General features: G+C 41.0%; 1 protein-coding gene and 2 long non-coding RNA genes across 3 annotated transcripts in view; 1 reads left to right on the top strand and 2 right to left on the bottom strand.

The window, feature by feature from the left end:
• Nucleotides 1-221: 221 nt before the first annotated feature.
• Nucleotides 222-1,483, bottom strand: LOC308291655. Its single transcript, XR_013962349.1, has 3 exons — nucleotides 1,407-1,483; nucleotides 964-1,045; nucleotides 222-327 (listed from the first exon to the last, which is right to left on the bottom strand). It is a non-coding gene; the product is annotated as an uncharacterized lncRNA (long non-coding RNA).
• Nucleotides 1,484-3,468: 1,985 nt separating this feature from the next.
• The window catches only part of rbm38 (RNA binding motif protein 38), a 32,056-nt gene continuing 11,683 nt past the window's right edge, over nucleotides 3,469-23,841 (bottom strand). The window contains exon 4 of the mRNA XM_080733845.1: nucleotides 3,469-5,964. Coding sequence (XP_080589971.1) covers nucleotides 5,460-5,964 — 505 coding nt within the window. The 3' untranslated portion in view covers nucleotides 3,469-5,459. The remainder of the gene's footprint in view (nucleotides 5,965-23,841) is intronic.
• LOC308291716 lies at nucleotides 10,286-16,497 on the top strand. Its single transcript, XR_013962358.1, has 10 exons — nucleotides 10,286-10,386; nucleotides 10,549-10,636; nucleotides 10,740-10,860; nucleotides 11,198-12,393; nucleotides 12,563-12,650; nucleotides 12,965-13,082; nucleotides 13,618-14,085; nucleotides 14,375-14,453; nucleotides 15,275-15,395; nucleotides 16,222-16,497. It is a non-coding gene; the product is annotated as an uncharacterized lncRNA (long non-coding RNA).

Genomic DNA, 23,841 nt, shown 5'->3' with positions numbered 1-23,841 from the left:
TAGGCCTAGTGGAGTAGCTAAATGTAAAAGTGATGAAAATTGGAAGTAGGCCTACTACTCCAGTAAAGAAAAAGAAAAAGAAATAGGACCTCAAAACCGTTTTCCTGAGCGCTCCCCTGTAGAGGGGGAAAACGTTAACGACCAGAGCTAACTTAAATACAGTACTGTTAATGTTACTTTATATCACTGAAAAATTGGTGGTAGCCTACTACTTTACTTACGCGCTACAGCATCCACTGCAGCTACAGTCCATGCACGCACTGTTCCTCCAGGTGGCGCCCACTGCATACCATTTGCCATCCGCATCATCATAACAATGAGTCATATCTATGGATACATCATTAATGCCAATTAACTCTCTCTCAAATGGTGCACACTGGATCCTTCATCCAACTACAACAGTATGTATTCGTATCAAAAATGTACTTAAAAAGTAGGCTACCACAAGTAGGCTAAAAGTAGACTAATCATTGTGCTGAATGTCAAAAGTCACATGAGCCTGTAGATTGGCTATGTTCGAATGGCCGAAATGTAGGCCTATAGGCTACTATAGGGCTGAAGTGGTTAATGTATGTTTTGAAACAATAATACAAATCTAAAAAGTAACTAGCAATAGCCTACATTTTAATATAATTGTAGTGAAGTAGTAGCCTAGGCTTTAGGCTACAATATTTGCCTCTGAGATTTAGTGGAGTAATTGGAAATACTCCAGTAAGGTATTTAATAGCCTACCTCAAAACTGTATTGTATTACAGTACTTGTGCAAATGTTTCTTAAAATGCCTATAGTTACTTTACACCACTGACAATTGTATATCATGGCCATGCTGAGGAGTGAGGACCAACACGGGTGTTCCGTGTTCTGATTGGCATAGAACTATACCAAATTGCCAATCAGACTTAATTGAAACACCTGTGTTGGTCCTCAACATGGCCAAACCCATGATGTTGGCTATGGTTTTACCTGGCTTGATGGCATTCACATAGCAGAAAGCATCCATAACTGAAGGCAGGGCACAAAACAGTAACGCTAGAGCCAAGTATTTCTACACAGCAAAAAGAAAAGGAAAAGAGAGAGAGTTAGTTTGATGAGTTTAAATGTGCTGGCTTTAGGGATGTATTCATTTGCATCCTTTACCTTATGTTATGCTGAAATATAGTCTGTTGTGAAAATGTTAATCAGAACATGCACTATGCACATAACATTGGCGCTTAATCGATAATAAATAAGATCGTAATAGTAAAAACAAAGTAACTGTATGAATAACCCACAATTTAGTTTTAGTCCTGTTTTAGTTATGTGAAATTGTTTAGTCTTAGTCTAGCCTTAGTCAACTAAATATCAAACTATCTTTAGCTAGTCTTTTAGTCTTATTTCTTCCTCTTTCTAAGTATAACAAACCTTACCATGGTGGCAGCTGATGGGGCAAATGGTTGTCTAATGTGTTGTAGGCCTACTTGATGTGTGTTTGTCTCCTGTGTAGAACTAGCCCTCTTTGGGGACTTTGGAATTAAACAAAAGGAGGATTCTCGTCCTAAGTCCACATGTCATGTAGAGAGTGAACATTATTCACTACATTTATTATGTAGTGAATAAAGTTGTGTGGGTGTGTATCAAAAATATACATTTTTGAAAATGTTTAATACATTTACTTTAATCATTTAAGTTTCTGATATAGTTTTACATTATGTAATCCCCATCATGGTTATGTTCCCTCACTGAGGTTAGGGTTTGGGTTAAGGTTTGGATTAGGGTTAGGGTTAGGCATAGTGGTTAACATTGAGGGAACATAGGGCTGTTCTCTTACACTCAAGGGTTGTAAATGGTGTGTTTATAGCGCCTTTATCCAAGGAGCTTTAGACAGATTAGCCTTACATTCCCCCATTCAAACACACATTCATACACCGATGGCGGAGGAAACCATGCAAGCTCATCGTTGTCATACTGTCATAATTGACACTTTTAGATTTACTGTAATTATTGGTTTACCTTCACTATTGACAATTATACTGCACATACCGTACACTATAAACAGAGTAAACACATTTTAAATTTGAGTCTTTTTTTGTATTTTATTTAAATCGTATTGAGAAAATATAAATGCTAATATTTGTTCCAAAAAGCTTCATACCGTGTAGGCATATACAACAACACAATGACAATGTGACATAGCTGTTAACTCAATGATGTACCCTCTCCAACTGTATATTATGTTCCCCATTTTCAACTGTTTTTATTATATTTTGACACTTACTTTGGCAATGTAAACGTATGTTTTTTCATGCCAATAAAGCTCCTTTGAATTGAAATTGAACCTGCTGCATGCATCTTGGAAGTGATGTCAACAGTGATGCCACCGTTATGTCAATAATGACGGTAAAACTAAAACAGGCCACGTTATGTCAATAATGACGGTAAAACTAAAACAGGCCGTGTTGACCAACCCAGTTCACGGCTACTGTCTTTGATCCACTAAAAGAAGATCTTTTATTTTATTTTTACTTGTTTATTTTTTGCATTCAAAAAGTGCAAAAAATGGCTCAGGAAAAGCTTACCTGTTATCTAGACTCGCCCTGACAGATTACAATTGTTTTTACTTGTTCTGTGGGGAGAAAGCAAGTGGTCACTGACACAATGTGGGAGTTCAATATAATGTGTGAGTTATAAATGTGAGAACAGGCTGATGTCGTCCTCGTCTGCATAGGCCAGGTCTGTCAAGAGTCTCAATACTACTGTGGGGTGCCGTCTTGACTGATGTTAGCGTCAAGTTACTGACCATGATACTGAAACCAGGATACTGACCATGATACTGATGATACTGTAACCAGGATACTGACCATGATACTGACACCAGGATACTGACACCAGGATACATTACTGACCATGATACTGACACCAGGATACTGACACCAGGATACTGACACCAGGATACTGACCATGATACTGACACCAGGATACTGACACCAGGATACTGACCATGATACTGACACCAGGATACTGACCATGATACTGAAACCAGGATACTGACCAGAATACTGACCATGATGCTGACACCAGGATACTGACCAGAATACTGACCATGATGCTGACACCAGGATACTGACCATGATACTGAAACCAGGATACTGACCATGATACTGACACCAGGATACTGACACTAGGATATTGACACCTGTATGGGTACTGACCATGATACTGAAATCAGGATACTGACACTAGGATATTGACACCTGTATACTGACACCAGGATATACTGTCTGTGGTTAGATGTACAGTGCATTTAGTAAATGAATAAACTTCCACTTTTTGTTGTTGTTGGGGCAGTACAACATTTGCACTGGAATCCGCACTTCGTTGTTTTTACACAGCAGGGCACATATCTGATTGTGTCTATTGTACGCTGCATGCACGCAGGGGGCAGGACAATGCATGTTAGAACACAACAATTACAACAACACTTTATTTACTTAGAAATATGTTTTATTTTTTGCATAATTCCGTCTGCATTTTGCTGTATGGCTTTGTCGTAAAGAACAATAGCGGTACAAAAAAACTGCTTGATTCCTATTAGCAGCTCTCTCTCTCTCTCTCTCTCTGTTTTCCCGCAGCTGGGACGGACAATGGAACGACTCACTAACAATAGACTTGAATAGATCCTGGCACTGGGGTGTACAGCATCTCTCTCTGTCTCTCTATCTCACACACACACACACACACACACACACACACACACACACACACACACACACACGCACACACACACACACACACACACACACACACACACACACAAAGGAAAATGCATGCACAGTTTGCGCATGTAAGCCTACATTGTGCTTCTGTTTGTGACTTTGTGTAGTTGTCTGCGTACACCACACGTACGCACAAAACAGGTTTTCATCTGCAATTATACTGTAACGAAGTATCACAATTCAAAAATATTCCAGGACCAAACCCAGGTTGTAAGAAGTCCATCGGTTGGCGAGTGCCACGATTTTCGGGTAAAATATAATGAAGAGTTTCTCATCGAGTGACAATACAAAAAGAACATTACAGTGTTGCCTACCTTATCCATGGTCGTTCTATTGTATATCTAAATTGCATATTTAGTCCTTCTACTGTACACAATCATAATTGCATATTTAGTTCAACTGTGATTATCATTATGTAATAACTTACCAGCAGTACATAAAAAGGAGTAAATGGGGATTGGACAGTCAGAAAGAGTCTAGAAATGTTCTCTAGTTTTGTTGTATTTTTGTTCATTGAAGATACAAGTAGAGGTATGGTAAAATGACAAAAACAAACATTGAACCGCAGAGGATCCTAAGCCCATGGCTAGAAAGATCCTAAAGCAGTGGTTCTCAACCTTTTGCAGGTGGTGACCCCTTCAAAATAAATAATTTGAACTGAGGACCCCCGCAACCCTTATAAGCACTTGGAATTGTAGGCATTACAATTAGTTAGTCTCGGTTCCACAGATAAAGATTGTGAAAACAGCCCATCCACGAGCAGCTATTTTCAATTTCTTTTATTTTTCCTTATATTATTTGACAATTTGGCTAACGTTTGAACAGTTTTATAGTATAGTTTGTTGATTATTAATGGCCCCCCAAAAATACAAATTAAAGAAATAATAATAAAATAATAATAATAATAATAATATTAATACAAAATAATTCCTGTGGGGACCCCCCTGGGGGTCCCGACCCACAGGTTGAGAACCACTGTCCTAAAGAAGGGTTCATTGGATCTGTGCTCCTGGAGGAAGAACCTTGGCTGACAACCAGCGTTCACGTCAGCATCAAGTCAGACAGATCAGAATAATCCACCCAGTCTGCAGCAGGCTGCCTTCTGAGCGTGCTCAGCTGTGAGGGTCAGGGACTAGCAGCGAGATCCCAAAACAATTCCGAAATGTTCAGTTCACCACCCAATGTCTTATCACCGCTCCCGGGAAAAAAAAAGAAAAGCATCCAAAGGCGGCGATCTATCGTTCACATTAACCACTGAAGCCTGGCGCCGTCGTATGATGATCTATACGAGCTCACAACGCGTTGCATCGCGACATGTTGTGAGCTTGTAGATTGGCTGTTTTCGCCGCACAACACCAGGGCATAGATTAAGTATATATAGGCCTAGGCTTGTTTTTGAGAATCTTGGCCTATAATAACTTGCCCAAAACAGGGACGCCAGGCTCAACGTGGTCAATATCTACCACAACAACATACTGTATACTGTATATTTTAAAGAAAATAATTAAATAAACCAGAATGAGAGTGCTTTCTAAAAAAGCCCTTTGATTATGTAACACTCTCTCCCGGATTTTAAACTGTCTCATTCAGATGGCGTCATGAGGTCATGGCGCCACACAGTTCCATTTTGTCGATCAAGTCAACAAGCCGCTCGCTACCCCGCTGTCTTTTCCGCAGTGGGGGGTGGGGACTGGGGACGGCCTCACCTCACTGCATGCGGTCGGGCTGGTGGGGCAGAGGGTAGTGGAGGTAGGCGGTGGCGGGGGGCGGCGCGGGGGCGGCTACGCTGAGCGCAGCCAGGGAAGCGTGGTGGTGTATGGGGGTCGGGGGGGTCGGGGGCGCCGCCACAACGGTGGGTCCCGGGGCTGGGGCGGGGGAGAAGCTGTAGCTGAGGTAGGCAGCAGAGGGCGACGGCGAGGGGGAGTAAGTAGGATACTGCTGCTGCTGCTGCTGCTGCTGCTGCAGCTGCTCGGCAGCCACCATGCTGGAGTAGTGGCTGTAGGCCGAGCTGTAGTCCAAGCTGTACGGGGAGGAGGCCAGTGTTGGTGCCGTCGCCGCTGCCGTCGCTGCCGCCGAGGCGGGGCTGAGCTGGGACTGGAGCATCAGGCTGGGCTGGAGGAAGGCCTGCGGGTAGACGTACTGCTGGGCGTACTGTAACTGCTGGGCGTACTGTAGCTGCTGGGCGTACTGCTGCGCGTACTGCTGGGCCAGCCTGGAAGAGCAGGGCACAAAAAGAAGAACGTTTACTACCATGCATTACACTGTAGCACACGCAAGCAAGCAAGCAAGCGTGAGCGCACGCACTCGTTGATGCTTATAACGGAATAACACCCTCCAAAAAGTGGTGTCAAGAATTTATTCGAGTATACAATCCGCATACGTATACATAAAAGCTCAAGATTTATTTGAGCTTTTATGTTTAGGTTTAGGTTAAGTTAAAGAAAGGATTAAGGTCAAATAACGTAAAAGAAAGAAGCAGACATACTGTAGCAGAAGAAGAATGGTTAATAAGTGCAATCCATGAATCCACCATTAGTTGTGGGCTCGCCTGGAAGGCGAGCACACGTATGTTATCTTCATTATTTATATACTATACTATACTAGTCAGTATCTCCTCAAAACTTTGGCGCGCTTCATCTCTTAAACGCTTACACCTTTCAACACCATTCAAATTTTTATGTGTTCAGCTTACTGAGGACACGTGTGCTTGTACTTTTGGTTTTGAAATGTTTTGTAGTATAAATATAAAAAAATAAAAATGTTTAACTTTAAGCACCCAATGCATTTCCAATGGGTTTAGTAGAGTGGAGAGAAGGATAATAGACCCATGTTTATGTTAAGGCGCTGTGGCTGCAGTGTTCACACTTCAGATATGCTATCTATATCATTGCGTTCACACAGGTCTGCTCTCTGATTTGATCCAAATGTCTAAGCTGTGTGATGTATAAAACTATAGTTATAGTTAAAACTATAAATAAATGTCCCTCTCCACTCTACTGATTACACAGCTGTGATCAAGAATCAAGTCCGGGCGATGGGATGTAAATCCCATAGCCATATATCCTAGAGCCCGCAGGGACAGTCAGCCATATTAGTGGTTGTTGTTGGTTGTCAGGGAGATATCAAAACCAATGCATTTCCAAGTCAGATCCACAAACACAATAAAAGCCATGCTCCACTCCTCAGTCTGGAGTGGCCACATAGAAGAACGCCTTGGTTATAGACATAGTGGAGGACAGATGTGATCTGGGATTGTTAGCCTACAGTATATGCACTCAATATACTCCACTACAGTTGGAGTCCATTTGACAGTTGCTGGTTCCCAAACACAGAATCAAAAATGTAGATCTAGAACACATAGAATATGTACAGTACAGTAAGGTTCAGTAGAGTACAGTAAAAGTACAGTAAGGTTCAGTAGAGTACAGTAAAGTACAGTAAGGTACAGAAAGGTACAGTACAGAAAGGTACAGTAGAGTACAGTACAGTAAGGTACAGTAAAGTACAATACAGTACAGTAAGGTACAGTAGAGTACAGTAAAGTACAATAAAGTACAGTAAAGTAGAATAAAGTACAGTAAGGTACAGTGGAGTACAGTAAAGTACAGTAGAGTACAGTAAAGTACAGTATAGTAAGGTACAGTAGAGTACAGTACAGTAAGGTACAGTACGGTACAGTAGAGTACAGTATAGTATAGTACAGTAAGGTACAGTACAGTACAGTAAGGTACAGTAGAGTACAGTACAGTAAGGTACAGTAGAGTACAGTAAAGTACAGTAAGTTACAGTAGAATACAGTAAAGTACAGTAGAGTACAGTAAAGTACAGTAAGTTACAGTACAGTACAGTACAGTACAGTACAGTACAGTACAGTAAGGTGCAGTACAGTATAGTAAGGTACAGTACAATACTGTAAGGTACTGTACCTTACAGTACCTTAAAGTATCCTATTTGTTGGGTTGGAATCGAGCCCACACTGTTTCGAAGGAACAGTATTTCTAGTTTTATTTGTTCTTTCTCCAAGAAGTAAAATGTTTACAGAGTGGTAGAACTGAATCTGGGAATTGCTGGAGAAAGAATTCAATGAGTTATCAATAGAATAGAGATAGCATCAGATATCTTACAATAATGGGAATTGAGTTTGAGCATAGTTTCTTTTCTTTTTTCCACTGAGCAAATTCTTAAAATTGTACAGGAAATATGACCACATCAGATATTGATACGCCACTGATATGAGATATCAGATAATGACATTATTCTACAGTTAACACAATAAATGTAAAGTAAATTGCCATCTGCCCTCTACATGACACATAGACTTAGGATGAGTCCTATAATTGACGAAGTACTAAAATGTATAATATTTTGCAAAAGTTATAAGCCTTTAGGTTTGGGATGGCTTTCCCAAGTGCAATTGTGTGCCAAGCACAATCTTTGTTTCATTATAAGCCGATTACCAAAGATGGGTCCTTTGGTTTGTATGATGTTATGTGAGCCTCCTCTGTGAGGACAGGTGTCTCTTTTGAGTTATTTAAGTCTGTCTGTTTGGCCTATTCACAGCCCTGTGCCTAAACAAGGACTACTATGCACACCACCTGCTTATGTGTGTCTCGCCATGCTACATGTAGAAAGAATATAACTATTAAGGGTCTGTCCACCAATCAGACTTCTCATTTACATACAATCTCACTTGTATAAATACAAGAGGAAAGTCTCCCAAGCGTTTGGGAGACTTTCCTCTCATGCTGTTCAGGTTTCTAGAGGCCAGCACACATCAACTACAACATACTGTAGCAGAGACAACCATTGGTCCCACTCAGCTGCCACCATGGTGAGTTTTAGACACTTACAGGTATAAATATTGTAATTCTTTGGTTGTAAGGATAAGGTGGATGGAACATGGCATGCAGTAGGCTCCGAATGGAAGAACAGTCGGTGCACAAGCTGCAGCTGCTCCTCGAATGGCGGAACATCCTGCTGTACTCCGTAAGTACCACCATTTACAAGGCAATTGATTCACTTGTAAAGTGAAAAGCCATTAAAATAAGTGTTAAATAGCTCTATATTCTGATAGTAATTATTGCTATATAGAGAGCGTTTGTTTCTGTAACAGGGGTGTCCTTGTCCTTGAGATGCCCTACGTTATAAGTATACGTCCATTTTAACCATGTAAGATTCATCAAAAGCACCCGTCCTTGGATCTGGTTACTGATACTGTCCTTCTAATATAGATATATATATATATATATATATATATATATATATATATATATATATATATATATAATAAAGTAATTGCGCCTAAGGAGGGCAGTATGAGTCACCAGAACCAAGGACGTTGTTTAAGGTTACAATGGGGTTGTATGGGAAGGGGGACGTGTCTGATAAAATCAATATCAAATATCTATGTCTGGGGGGCTTATTAAAGTTTGAGTAGATTATAAAATTACCTTTTTTTAAGTGAAATATCCCTTTAACTCTGTGATTGCAGGTATACAACACTATCTGGATTTCCTGATCATTGTGTTCAAAGGCTGGATGTGAATGAGTGCGAGTACAAACTGTACATGAAGAACGACCCCACTGCTCCCTGCACCAGTGTGACAGGGTTGAGCGGTGTGGGAAGGTAATACTGTGATGTTTGTTAGGCGTAAATTGTCTGAAATACTGATCTTACTATTCTTTCCTATGAAAATGACCAACAAACAAGTATCTCTTGCAGATTTGTCCATGTCTGTGCAAGTTCAGGGTACAACAGAATCAGGATACAATAAAGTTCCTAACAATTAAAGTCTCCCAGAGTCATTTTATTGCCATATTCTTGAGGTAATCTAGTTCTCTATCTACAAACCATAAATGGAAAAATGGAAAAATGGAAATGGAAACAAATGTGGTGTCTGAGTGCCTTTTTCTTACAGGACTCAGTAGCCAGTGAGACAACTTGAAATACTGACAACTGAGAATGAGAATTGTTTTGTATCTTACCGTACTATCCAAGCTGAAGAAGAAAATGATAAATAATAGCTTGGTAATGGCATGATACTACATTTAACACAATAATGTAACATACATTTAAATTACCATTATATTCGCTTTCCACATGACACATGGACTTGGAAAATGTATTATATTTCTCTAAAATATAAGCCTTTATTCCAGCTGTAATGATGCCGTTAGACAGCTTCATGTGAGCCCCCTCTGGGTTGTTTAAGTCTGTCTGTTTGGCCTATTCTCTGCCCTGTGCCTAAACAAGGACTATGGACACCGCCTGCAGTTGTTTAAGCTATATGTAATATACTGTAGCTACAGTATAATAAGAGTATGTCTACCAACCAGACTACCCATTTATTTACATACCTGTATACTCCTTTTTCTCACTTCTATCTCACATATAAATACACCCTTTGAAACGTGTTTGTGACTGTTTCATCATATTCTGTGGTCTCACCCTTTTTTGGGGAAATGACTGAGTTTCGTTGGAGGTTTCCAGTAACAGCCCCCCCGCCTCCCCTCTATTTATTTAATTCCAAAGTCCCTGAGGACGCACTAAATTATAAACCAGGGGCAAGCACACATCAAGTGCAACATATTCACATAAGGAGACAACCAGTGGTCCTACGCAGCTGCCACCATGGTGAGTTTTGCTTTAAATATAAATATAGTCATTTTTAGTTGAAGTGTTTCTAATGAAAGATAACTACATGTCCTATTATGATCTATTAATACATAATATCCTGATTCATCAAAGCCAGTTTATTAAAACTATATATATTTATTTTTCTCTTTCCTTGTGAAGAAATACTTGGTTCTTCTAGCTTTACTGTCATGTGCCCTCCTGCCTTCAGTGATACAATGCTACTGCTTTGGAAAGCTCAAGGAGCAAGGTAAAACCAGCAGAGCAGCTACTGCTGCCACTACAGTTGTATTCTGTAACAAAGTTAAAAGGTTAAGTTAATTTGCCTATATTATGTATACCTATGGATATAGGTATGACTCGCTGTAATGATGACGTGGATGGGACATGGCATGAATTTGGCTCTGCTTGGACGAACAGTGAGTGCACAAAATGCAGCTGCGAGAAGGATGGCACAACACGATGCTGTTCTGCGTAAGTACCACCATTTAAAAGGCTTCGCTTGTGAAGTGGTAAGCCATTAAAATAAGTGTTAAATAGCTCTATATTCTGATAGTAATCATTGCTATATAGAGAGTGTTTGTTCAGTAACAGGGGTGTCCTTGTCTCTCCAGCTCTTTAGTAAACAGAAAATACATTGGGATACCAATTTGATCCAATCAGGAGAGAGAACTCATACATGAACTCATAGCAATGATTATTATCAGACTATATATAAGTAATATAATATTAGTATTTCTTTAAACAACATTTTGTTTTAACCGAATAAATATCACTACCTTTAACACTGTGATTTTTTTTGTGATTGCAGGGGAAGACATACCAAATTTCCTGATTATTGTGTGGCAAGGTTTGATCATGACTGTCTTGAGCAACTGTACATGAAGAACGACCCCACTGCACCCTGCATCACTGATGAGGTTATTTACGGTGTAGGAAAGTAATACTGTGAAGTTTGTTAGGCCTAAATTGGCTGAAATACTGATCTTAATTTCCAATAAAAATGACCAACAACAAGTATAGTTGCCTAATCTCTTGCATATTTGTCCATGTCTGTGCAAGTTCAGCAAACGGATTCAGGATTCAATAAAAGTTCCTAACAATTAAAGTCCCAGAGTCTTTTTATTGTCATATTCTTGAGGTAATCAAGTTACTCTTGCTACAAAGCATAAATGGAAAAAGTCACAAACGTGGTGTCATTTATGCTGAGTGCCTGTCCTTTTTCTTGGGACTGTAGGACTCCGTAGCCAATGAGACGCTGACGACATGAGAATAGTTTATTCTACTGTACTACCCAAACTGACCTGTATGTTCACATGAAGAAAAGGAAAACATGGATTATAGAGATTATTTGATTTGTTAAATAATATATTGGTAATGACATGATACTACATCTAACACAATAAATGTAACGTACATTTAATTTACCATTATATTCGCTCTCTACATGACACATGGACCTAGGAGTTCTATAATGGTGAAGTACTCAAATGTATAATATAAAATGTAAGCCTTTATTATGGCTGTAATGTGATGTTAGACTTCATTTGAGTCCCCTCTGTGAGGACAGGTGTCTCTTTTGGGTTATTTTAGTCTGTCTGTTTGGCCTATTCACGGCCCTGCGCCTAAACAAGGACTACTATGGACACCACCTGCAGTTGTTGGTGTCTTTAAGCTATATGTAATATAGCAACAGTATAATAAGAGTCTGTCCACCAACCAGACTACTCATTTACATACTTGTATACTCCATGTTCCCACTCATATCTCACATATAAATATGCCCTTTGAAACGTGTTTGTGAGATTGTTTCATCATATTCTGTGGTCTCCCTTTTTTTGGAAATGACTCATAAGTTTTGTTGAAGGATTCCAGGAACATCCCTCCTCCCTTTACTTAATTCCAAAGTCCCTGAGGACTTTAGTTATAAACCAGAGGCAAAAACACATCAAGTGCAACATATTCATATAAGCAGACAACCAGTGGTCCTACGCAGCTGCCACCATGGTGAGTTTTGCTTTACATGTACCATAAATATAGTAATTTTTAGTTGTAGTGTATCTAATGAAAGATAACTACATGTCCTATTATGAGCTATTTATACATAATATCCTGATTCATCAAAGCCAGTATATTAAAGCTATAAAATTATTAATTTGTATTTTTCCTTGTGAAGAAATACTTGGTTCTTCTAGCTTTACTGTCATGTGCCCTCCTGCCTTCAGTCGTACATGCTGGATGCTTTGGAACACCCTTGAAGCCAGGTAAAACCAGCAGAGCAGCCACTGCTGCCACTACAGTTGTAGTCTGTAACAAAGTTAAAAGGTTAAGTTAATTTGCCTATATTATTGTCAGGTGGAAACCTTGTATGTCCAAAACCGTTTGTTTTGGATTTTTCATTTTAAAAATGATTTAAACTAGTGAAAACAGATAGATCAGCTGTTTTCACTACTTTTGTGCGACGGCCTTGTGCGATGAAGTAGTGCTTTACTTTGCGAACAAAAATTACAAATTTGAAACTTGGAGATACGAGGTTTCTGCCCGACAGTGACGTTATTATGTATACCTATGGATATAGGTATGACTCACTGTCATGATGAGGTGGATGGGACATGGCATGCAGTAGGCTCAGATTGGAGGAACAGTCAGTGCCTGGGCTGTAGCTGCGGGCGGGATGGTGCATTGTGCTGTCATCCGTAAGTACCACCATTTAAAAGGCAATTGATTCACTTGTGAAGTTAGAAGCCATTACATTTTCTAATGTTAAAGGCGCAGTAAAATAAGTGAATTAATCAACTAATAAGCTCTATATTCTGCTAGTAATCATTGCTATATAGAGAGTGTTTGTTCAGTAACAGGGGTGTCCCTGTCTCTCCAGCTCTTTAGTAAATAGAAAATGCATTGGGATACCAATTTGATACAACTAGAAAAGAGAACTTATACAGGAATGGTAAACATGTGAAATCGGAAATGTGATGACACGATGAAATGAGCAGACAAAATTGGAACATGGAACACTATAATATTGAAGCAGATAAATGGGTACTCTCTCCTGTTTGGCTTAAATTGGCAAGACACCTGAAAATGTATTTTCTGTTTACAAATAAATCTGAACAAACACTAGCAATGATTACTATCAGAATAGAGCTTAAACCTTTCTTCTAAACCTTTTCTTCTAACAAACATTTCATTTTAACCCAAAAAGTATCACTTCTAACTCTGTGATTGCAGGTCAAGACATACTGTATTTCCTGATCATTGTGTGGCAAAGTTGGATCTGAATGACTGTCGTGAGAAACTGTACATGAAGAACGACCCCACTGCACCCTGCACCGGTGTAACAAGGATCGCCGGTGTAGGAAAGTAGGCCTAATACTGATACTGTGGTGTTTGTTAGGCCTAAATTGGATGAAATACTGATCTTAATTTCCAATAAATAAATGACCAACAAACAAGTATAGTTGCCTAATCTCTTGCGGATTTGTCTAACCCTAAATCCCTATGTCATATTCTGTGGTCTCACTCTTTTTTTTGGAAATGACTGAGTTTTGTTGAAGGTTTCCAGTAACATCCCTCCTCCCTTTATTTAATTCCAAAGTCCCTGAGTACTCACTAGTTATAAACCAGAGGCAAGCACACATCAAGTGCAACATATTCACATAAGCAGACAAGCATTGGTCCCACTCAGCTGCCACCATGGTGAGTTTTGTTTTCCTTGGATACATATAAATCTATGGTAGTCATTTTTAGTTGCAGTTTATCTAATGAAAGATGACTACAAATGTTTTTGACTACAAATGACTACACATTTTGTTTTGCTTTGTATATGTTATCTGTTTATTATTTATTACACACACCAATGTTGTTAGTGTGTGTTCTGATTAACAATCTCAGCATAACAAAAAGGTAAATAAATGATGCAAAATTAAACATACAGATTCATCAAAGCCAGTTCATTAAAACTCTTTTTTCTTTTGTCCTTGTGAAGAAACACTTGGTTCCAGCTCTACTGATATGTGCCCTGCCTTCAGTGATACATGCTTTCTGCCAATTCACTCTAATTCAGGGTAAGGCTTTCAGATGATGCAACTGCAAGTGATGTCATTTTGTAGTTGAAACGGACCTTTCTGATGAAAAGTTCGGTGGTCGGAGACAGTATGGACAGGCCTTTAAGTTAAGGCATAAGAGCTGGTACCCCATTTAGAACGGGTACACATTATTGTGTATCATTATTTTATGCTTTAACTATTGAAAAATAGCAGATATACAAGCTCACAGCGCTGCGAGCTTGTAGATCTGCTATTTTTGAAAAATCGTGCAAATTTGAATTTTGTCTTTTGAATCCTTCTAAGATTTTTTGAAAAACCCATGTTTCTATGTCAGCAATCTGGCTAGCCATCGTCAAAGAAAAGGTCCTTTTCACTTAACTGGAGCTCAGTTGGTCTGTTCTTGAGAGACTACTATGTCAGTGGTTCTCAAACCTTTTCATGTGAAGGACCCCCAAAATGATATTTATTTGGCCATGGACCCGCATCTCAAAATATCTAGTTCCAGGGACCCCCCCAGAAGCAAAATTTGAGTTACAAACGTTCGCTTAGATGAGCTTGTATATCTGCTATTTTTCCATAGCTAAAGCATTCAATAATTCTAGGCCTAAATGGGTTAAGACAATCTAAATAGAGACCAGAGAGAGAGAGAGTTAATTTGCCTATAAAATAGCAGATCTACAAGCTCGCAGAGCGGCACTCAGTGCCGCGCTGTGAGCTTGTATATCTGCTATTTTTCCATAGCTAAAGCATTCAATAATTCTAGGCCTAAATGGGTTAAGACAATCTAAATAGAGCCCAGAGAGAGAGAGAGTTAATTTGCCTATATTATGTATCCATAGGAGGTAGGACTCATTGCTATGATGAGGAGGATGGAACATGGCATGCAGTAGGCTCCAAATGGAGGACCAGTCAGTGCCTGGACTGCAGCTGCAGTGAGAAAGGTGCAGACTGCTGTTCTGCGTAAGTAGCCAGCCAAATTCACTTGTGCAATCAAATCTATATTATGACAGTGTTTGTTCAGTAACAGGGGTGTCCCTGTCTCTCCAGCTCTTTAGTAAACAGAAAATGCATTGGGATACCATTTTGATCCAATCAGGAGAGAGAATTCATCCAGGATATGGGGTAAACACGTGAAATTGGAAGTGATGACACAGTGAAATGAGCAGACAGAACTGGAACACGACAAAATTGAAACAGATAAATGGGTGCTCTCTCCTGTTTGACTGAAATTGCCGAAGCCTCCTTAAAAATGTGTTAACAACAAATCTGAATAAAAACTCTGTATAGCAATGATTGCTAGCAGAATATAGAGCTTAAAGGTGTAGTTCACCGCCAAAATGACTTTTTCTATTGATTACTCATGCCATGGAGAGTTGGAGACTTGAGTTCAATAATATCTTTTGGTATTTGTCGCATGTGACAAAATATATATATAGTAAATTTACCCCCACTGATTCGGTACCCAAATGCATTTGGGTCTCCCATCCGGAATCAATGAGTGTACTACATTCATTGTAATCAAATTATTATCTTAGGAATGAGACAAATACCGAAAATCACACACAATGTGAAGTGAGCGGTGGTCGTGCTTGCATAACGTCTTCAGACTAGGATTTGAGTCTAGGATGTACACAGGCTATGCTACACACATGCTATGGCAAAACGCTAAGGGAAAAGGCTACAGACACACGCACAGCCACTTTTAGGAGCGGTTTGCACCGCTCAAAAATGATTAATGAACTCAAGTCTAAAAAAAGTGTTGCTCACTTTATCTCTGTGATTGCAGGTATTTTTCAATATCTGGATATCCTGATCATTGTGAGTCATGGTTGGACCTGAAAGAGTGTCGCACCAAACTGTCCATGAAGAACGACCGCACCGCACCCTGCGACCTGACCGGTGTAACAAGGATGGAGAGTGCTGGAAAGTAACACTGATCTGCATTTCCAATGAAATGACCAACAAATACTGTAGTTGCCTAATCTCTTGTTTGATTTGTCCATGTCTGTGCAAGTTCAGCAAACGGGATCGGGATACAATAAAAAGTTCAGAACAATGAAAAGTCCCCAAGTTATTTTATTGTCATATTCTTGAGGTAATCAAGTTACTCTTGCCACTATTATCCATACATGGAAAAAGACTATAAAGGCAATAGGACTGAGTAGCCAGTGAGACAACTTGAACACAGCACACTCACAGTCAGACACCTTTAAAAGCCACATACTGTAAAAATGCAATTACTTTTACTTTGCTATTGTCATATACTTTTGTGTCAATACTTTTGTGTTTGCGTATTTTCTATTGTGCTATTTCTACTTAACTAAAAGAAAGTACTTCTTCCGCCACTGTCTTAACTTTAGTTGTCTGGTTCAAGTAAGAATAAAATGTATAAATATTACATGTTACTGCTGCGCACTTACGCACACGCACGCACACACACACACACACACACACACACACACACACACACACACACACACACACACACACACACACACACACACACACGTGGAACTATTTACACACTGCACCTCTCTTAAACAGGGCACCCTCTCATTTAAAAAGCACTTATCATCACCACTGCTAGCCAGGTGACTTAAAATAGATTTCTCCCTGGTGAATAAGATTAATTATCACACCATATCCATTCCATGCTGAAAATGTGTTCTTTCTTTCTTGCAAATTACGATTTGAGGTTTCTTCAATATTCTGTGAAAACATCTGAATTAAACCGACGTCCGTATAGTTAATAATTGGGCAATGAATATTTTACTGAAACTGAGTCTCTCTCTCTCTCTCTCACCCAACTCACCCACGCACGCACACACACACACACACACACACACACACACACACACACACACACACACACACACACACACACACACACACACACACACACACACACACACACACACACACACACACACACACACACAGACATGGCCCAGTGGTGGAAAAAAGTATCAATATTGCAATGTAAAAATTACGCTTTTACAAGTAAAGGTCTGGATTAAAAGTATAAATACAAAAGTATTGGTATCAAAAAAGTAGAAAGTACTCATTGTGCAGAAGGTCCCATTTCACAAGTCCAAAATGTATTAAAAATCTTTTGAAAATGGGTGATCAACAAGATCACAGTACAATACTTGAGTAAATGTACTTAGTTACTTTACACCACCTGCAATGGCCTGTCAAACCAAAGGTAAGGAACGACATGAGAGCTGTGAGACAGCATGTGAGACTGCCCTTCTGCTTGATTTACTCTCAGCTGCGAACCTCCCAAAGAATTGCCGATCAACAAGCTCACAACACATTACGGCCAGGGGCGTCACAAGGGGGGAAAAGTGGGAGCTACTTTAGCTATTGAAAAATAGCAATTATACAAGCTCGCAGCGTGGCATTCGGTGCCCCGCTGTGAGCTTGTACAGTAGCTGCTATTTTTGAAAAGTCGTGAAAATGTGTGCAAATCTTTGAATATATGTATTTTTTTAAGCGAACATTTGTAACTCAAATTTTGCTTCTGGGGGGTCCCTGGAACTAAATATTTTGAGATGGGGTCTGTGGCCAAATACCTATCATTTTGGGGGTGATTCACATGAAAAGGTTTGAGCACCACAAGATTTGAAATATTCAAAGACACATTTTCACGATTTTTCAAAAATAGCAGATCTACAAGCTCGCATAATATATCTTGTATATATCTTGAGCTTGTATTATCTGCTATTTTTCAATAGTTAAAGTACCCAGGGCGGCAGGGCCCAGAATTTGGTGCGACACCCCTGGTTGCGACTGCAACGCGTTGTGAGCTTGTGGATTGGCCGTGTTTCCGGTGCGCTAAGTATAAATCAAGCCGACTCCTCTCTCTCTCTCTCTCTCTCTCTCTCTCTCTCTCTCTCTCTCTCTCTCTCTCTCTCTCTCTCTTTCTCTCTCTCTCTCTCCTCTCATGCCCTTGCCTGAGGCTGCCCGCTCAACCCGAACCAGCCTTGCTTACATCTGGCAGCAACAACACAGATCAGATCACAAGAACTAGGTTACGCCATCACACTTAAGCAAAAAACAACAGAGCTGTGCACCCGCACGACACGACCGCTCTCCCCCAGGACCTGCTGCTGGTACTTAATACTGCACAGGTTACAGTACGTGTGTAGGCCCACTACCAGGGGTGTCGCACCAAATTCTGGGCCCAGTGGTACAAGGATTCACTGCAGGGCCCCCCATGAATGTCCTTCATAGGGGAGGGGGTTTAACCCATTTATACTGGGAACGCATTATTACCCCTTATTTTGTGCTTTAACTATTGAGAAATAGCAGACATACAAGCTCACAGCACGGCACTCGTTGATTTGCTATTTTCAATAGCTAAAGTATAAAATAATGAAGGTCCCTCCATCTTGGGCCCTAGTAACTCAGTCCCACTTTTCCCCCCCTTGTGACGCCCCTGTACAGTATGTTTGTTGGCCCACTAGGCCACTACCACTGACCTTGTTGCTAACTGACTGACAGACAGAGAGCAAACGGAGCACAGTGATAACTGCCATGGCATGGGGTTCACAGGTCATGTTTACCCCCCAAACAGAGGGAGGGAACCACATCGGGATCAGGTGTTGTTTACGTTTAAAACACTGACTGACTGGCTTTTTTTTGCAGCCTATTCGTCACACCTTTTGTGTATGCATGCACGCACGGACGCACACGCGCACACACACTCACTCATTCACTGAATTATTCAGCGTAAGACTTACATTTTACAGAGGTCTTCCATTAAGGATAACTCAACAGTAAAGTCAGAGTCGACTTAAAAGTAGGGCAAATGGGGGGGGGGGGGACAACTTCATTTACATAAGCCTACAATGCACAACAACAGCCGATCTACAAGTTCGTGCTCCTTTCTGAGAAGCGGTCCAAACCACAGCCCCTGTCGCGTCGCTCGACGCTAATATAACAGCACAAGTGCAGCGTCATCATGGTCCCCATGGCTGTGTGCTCTGCTCTGCAGCAGGCAGACTGACTGATCCAATGTGACAATGTCATTGTACCAACAACGGAGCCTTCCCTTTCCTCTCCTCTCCTCTCCGTGCCTGGCAACATCATTGTCTGTCAGGCACACAGACAGACAGACAGACAGACAGACAGACAGACAGACAGACGGACGGGTACATAGACAGCCGGAAGGACAGAAGTACTCACTAAAAGGCAAAGTAAAGAATAAATGGCCAGTAAGTGCTCGCATAAATTCACATAAACATGCTAACACTGTGTGTACACGCGCTCACACGCTTGCACGCACGCACACGCGCACACAGTGCAACAAAAACACGGTGGATATAAAACCAGCGCTCAGACAACGTCTCACAAAAGGACGCTGTGGAGACGACGAGCACGGCAGGGTTAATTGGAACAGCTGCGTGGGCGTATGATTGCGATGGACCCACGAGAGCACAACAACCTCCACTGAATACCTCCTCTCCTCTCCTCTCTCTCTTTGTGAGAGAGAACATTAAGTGAGGGAGGGAAACAAAGCCTGCCGTTAATACGAACATGCGCCCAATATTTCGGACAGTGCTTTAAATTGGGACTGCCTCTCTCTACGGTTTGGATGGAGGTCAAGACTCCCCGGATGAGATGAGATGAGAGAGTGAGTGACAAGCACAGGATGTTGGAGAGGTGAAGGATCACCCTTCGTGTCCCTCCCGCCAGGGGTGTCACACCAAATTCTGGGCCCCGGGTACAAGGATTCACTCACATTTTGTGCTTTAAACTATTGAAAAATAGCAGATCTACAAGTTCGCAGCGCGGCATTCGGTGCAGCATTGCGAGCGGCACAAATCGTGAAAGTTTGTGCAGCGCCGCACTCGGTGAGCTTGTATATCTGCTTTTTTTTCAATAGCTAAATAATTAAGGGCCCTAGTAATTGGGCCCTAGTAACTCAGTCCCACTCCCCCCCCCCCCCCCCCCCCCCCCCCCCCCCCCCCCCCCCCCCCCCTTGTGATGCCCCTGCCTCCTGCCTCAGGAGAGGGATATGCTTTTAATAGTTCCTTTTCTTGAGGAGGGGGAGTAAGTCAGTCAGTCAGTCAGAGAGAAACACACACATACACGCACGCACGCACGCACATACACACACACACACACGCATGCACGCACGACACATGCCATACAGCAGTGGTTCCCAAACTGTGGGTCGGGACACCCAGGGGGGATTTTCTCACGAAGGAGGTTTGGTGTACAGAGGGGAAAAGCTCGGACATAGTACCGAGCCAAAGGTCTTTTACGTTTACATGCGTTTATGTTGTGAAATGTCTGAAGACACACATTTAACATGAACCCAATGTGTAGTGGTGGGGGTCCCTGCTTCATCTCTCTCTCAGCTAAGGGCTCAAAAATGTTGAAGACCCCTGCTGTAGACTAGAGTTAGTATCACAGCATCTCCTTAATATACAGATTTTAATCTTTGCAGGAGATAAAATCTCAGGGGCTTCCAGTTTCTATTAAAAGACAAAGACCTAGTGGCATATTTTAAACGCGTTGCTCCATTTCAGTCTGCCACTCAGACTACTGGTCTGTGGAACCAGTTTGGTTGCTCCCTTTGGGATGGTGACGCACACACAAGCACAACACCAGAGGGAGCTCCAACAATTTCGTTCAACCCAGATTCGGCTCAAACAAGGAGTTAAAATCGTTCTACTGCTACTGTATGCCACCATAATGTGGAATGCCCTACCAACAGTCATAAAAAAAACTCCTTACCCTCCTTCAAAAAAACACTTTTTATTACTACCCCTATATATGATGTTTTGCATATTTTTGTATATTATATGTTTGTCTTTAAATGTCTCGATGAATTGAACACACGGGACCTCAAAGGAAATAGGTCATAGGCTTTTTTGGGGTTATCCTTTTGTATAAATCTGTACCACTGTGCCTTTTTTGCAAACTGTCAAAAAAGTATTCAATCAATCAATCAATCAATCAAATGGTACTTTGGGCTGGTAGTACGGGGTGTTAAGGGCTGTCCAGTATATACTGTCTCTAATTCGGGGGTATTTTCAGAAGTTGCGAGTGATGTCATTTTGTAGTTGAACCGGACCTTTTCCGACGAAAGGTTCGGTGGTCGGAGACATTATGGACAGGCCTTCACTTTTCGATGGTACCAGTGAGATGGGAGCAGTGGTTCTAGTGATGGTTCAGGTACACTTTATTTAAACACAGTGAGGAGGGAAGCTTGCTGTATAGAGGTGCTCCAGGTTTTCAAGAAGCACATTTTCTATACCATTATATCCTTTATGTAACTATAGTATGAACCCCCTCCCCAAACACCCCTTCCTCCTCAACATTTGATAATTGGGGCTCCTATAGAAGGGCTTTGTCTAATTGGGTCCCTGGATAAAGAGACAAACAGCTGCTTCTCTAAAGCCCTCGATGGAGAGAGAAGAAAGACAAAGGAGGCACAAAGACAGAGCCATCATTTCTAGGAAAAGGACTTTTGTTTTTATAAAAGAAACCTCAAAGCCAGAGAGAAAATGGCGGAAGATGAAGACGTCCAGGTGACATCATGGCATCAACCAGTGGTGGAAGAAGTACTTTTTTTACTATACCACCAAATACTCCGTTACAAGTAAAAGTCTGGTATTCAAAAAGGTATATTAGCATCAAAATATACACATTTCATTTTTTTTTAATTTTCGACAAAATAGCCAATCTCACATTGAGGTGCCCAAGATGTCCCTAGAGCCCAAAATCACGAATTTATGGCGCATCACAAATGAAAAACAAGCTCCTGTTTGTAGCACCGGAACAAAAGCCTTCACCAACTACAAGCGGCAGGTGGAAGTCTGCATCAACCGGGGCCTCTTATCCCCCCCACCACCCCTGTTTCAACAGGAAATACTCCTCCACCCACAGACGCACCACCACACACACCCAGCCCCTGCCTTCCTTCACTCTCTCTTCAAAAGGACAGCAAAAGTTGTTGTTTTTCACAGCTCCCACTTCTCATTTTAACTCTCACTTCTCTGTCAGCATCCTGGCATCTGCCCCTGTCTGCCATGCCATCTTACTGTTGGGTCGATCTGTCCTTGCCTGTCATGTTACTAAATATAATTACAATTACATCTATTGTTATATATTGTCGTTGTCGGTTGAAAACCTTGTATGTCCAAAACCGTTCATTTTGCATTTATCATTTTAAAAATGATTTAAACTAGTGAAAACAGCCGATCTGCAAGCACACAACGCCTCGCACCGCGAGGCGTTGTGTGCTTGTAGATCTGCTGTTTTCACTACTTTTGTGCGACGGCCTTGTATGATGAAGCAGGGCTTTACTTTGCGAAAGAAACGTACAAATTTGAAACTTTTTCCACCCGACAACGACGATATATTTTTAGCGAAAATACTAATAGACAATCTTTTTTTTACGATCGCATGACACACCGCGATGCATCACATTGATGAGCTTGTAGATTTTCACTATTTGTGGTACGATACGAGGGGATACAGGATAGGTGGGCACAAGGGACAACTGGGCACCTCGATGTAAAATTTTCTATTTTGTCCAAAATGTTAAAAAGTTAAATGAAAAATGGTATTGAGTAATGTAAACGAAGTATACTTGATGTGAACATGCATGGTACATCGTTATCAGACTTAATTCTATCCTTCGACTTCTTGTTTATGCCCCAAAATGACTGGATATACAGGTTTTGTAGCAATTGTAGAAATTAAGCATGCACAGATTAAGCATGTTCTTATCATGTATACATTTAATTAAGACCATTTTTCATATATTATTATTCTTTTTTTATTTTAGACACAATAGCCAATTTCACATTGAGGTGCCCAGATGTCCCCAGTGCCCACCTATCCTGTTACCTGATGAAGTATACATACCGGTAAGCCAGGCTCAAGTGGTTCATCCACTCCTGGCTAAAACAAATACACCAAAAAACAGCAGCAGAAGCAGAACCAGTGCTTTGTTTGAGTTGTTGTGTTTGTTATGTTGTTTACAATGGGCGTGTGTCCAACAAAGCAAGGACAATGTAAACCCCCACCCCCAGCCTCCAGACCCCAGAGTCGATGACAACGAGACCCCTACGGCCACGATGACGGAGGTTAAGCAGGAGGAGAAGGAGGAGAGAAACAAATACCTAGTAGTGGCTTATTTTAAAATGCTTATCGCCACTGTCGGGCAGAAACCTCCTATCTCCAAGTTTTGAATTTGTAATTTTTTTCGCTTAATAATGCACTGCTTCATCATACAAGGCCGTCGCACAAAAGTAGTGAAAACAGCTGATCTGCAAGCACACAACGTCTCGCGGTGCGAGGCGTTGTGTGCTTGTAGATCGGCTGTTTTCACTAGTTTAAATCATTTTAAAAATGATAAATACAAAGCCAACGGTTTTGGACATAC

Source organism: Nannobrachium achirus (assembly GCF_963921795.1).
Source record: "Nannobrachium achirus genome assembly, chromosome: 9".
Lineage (NCBI taxonomy): Eukaryota > Metazoa > Chordata > Actinopteri > Myctophiformes > Myctophidae > Nannobrachium > Nannobrachium achirus.
This window is presented reverse-complemented; position numbering and strand designations above follow the sequence as displayed.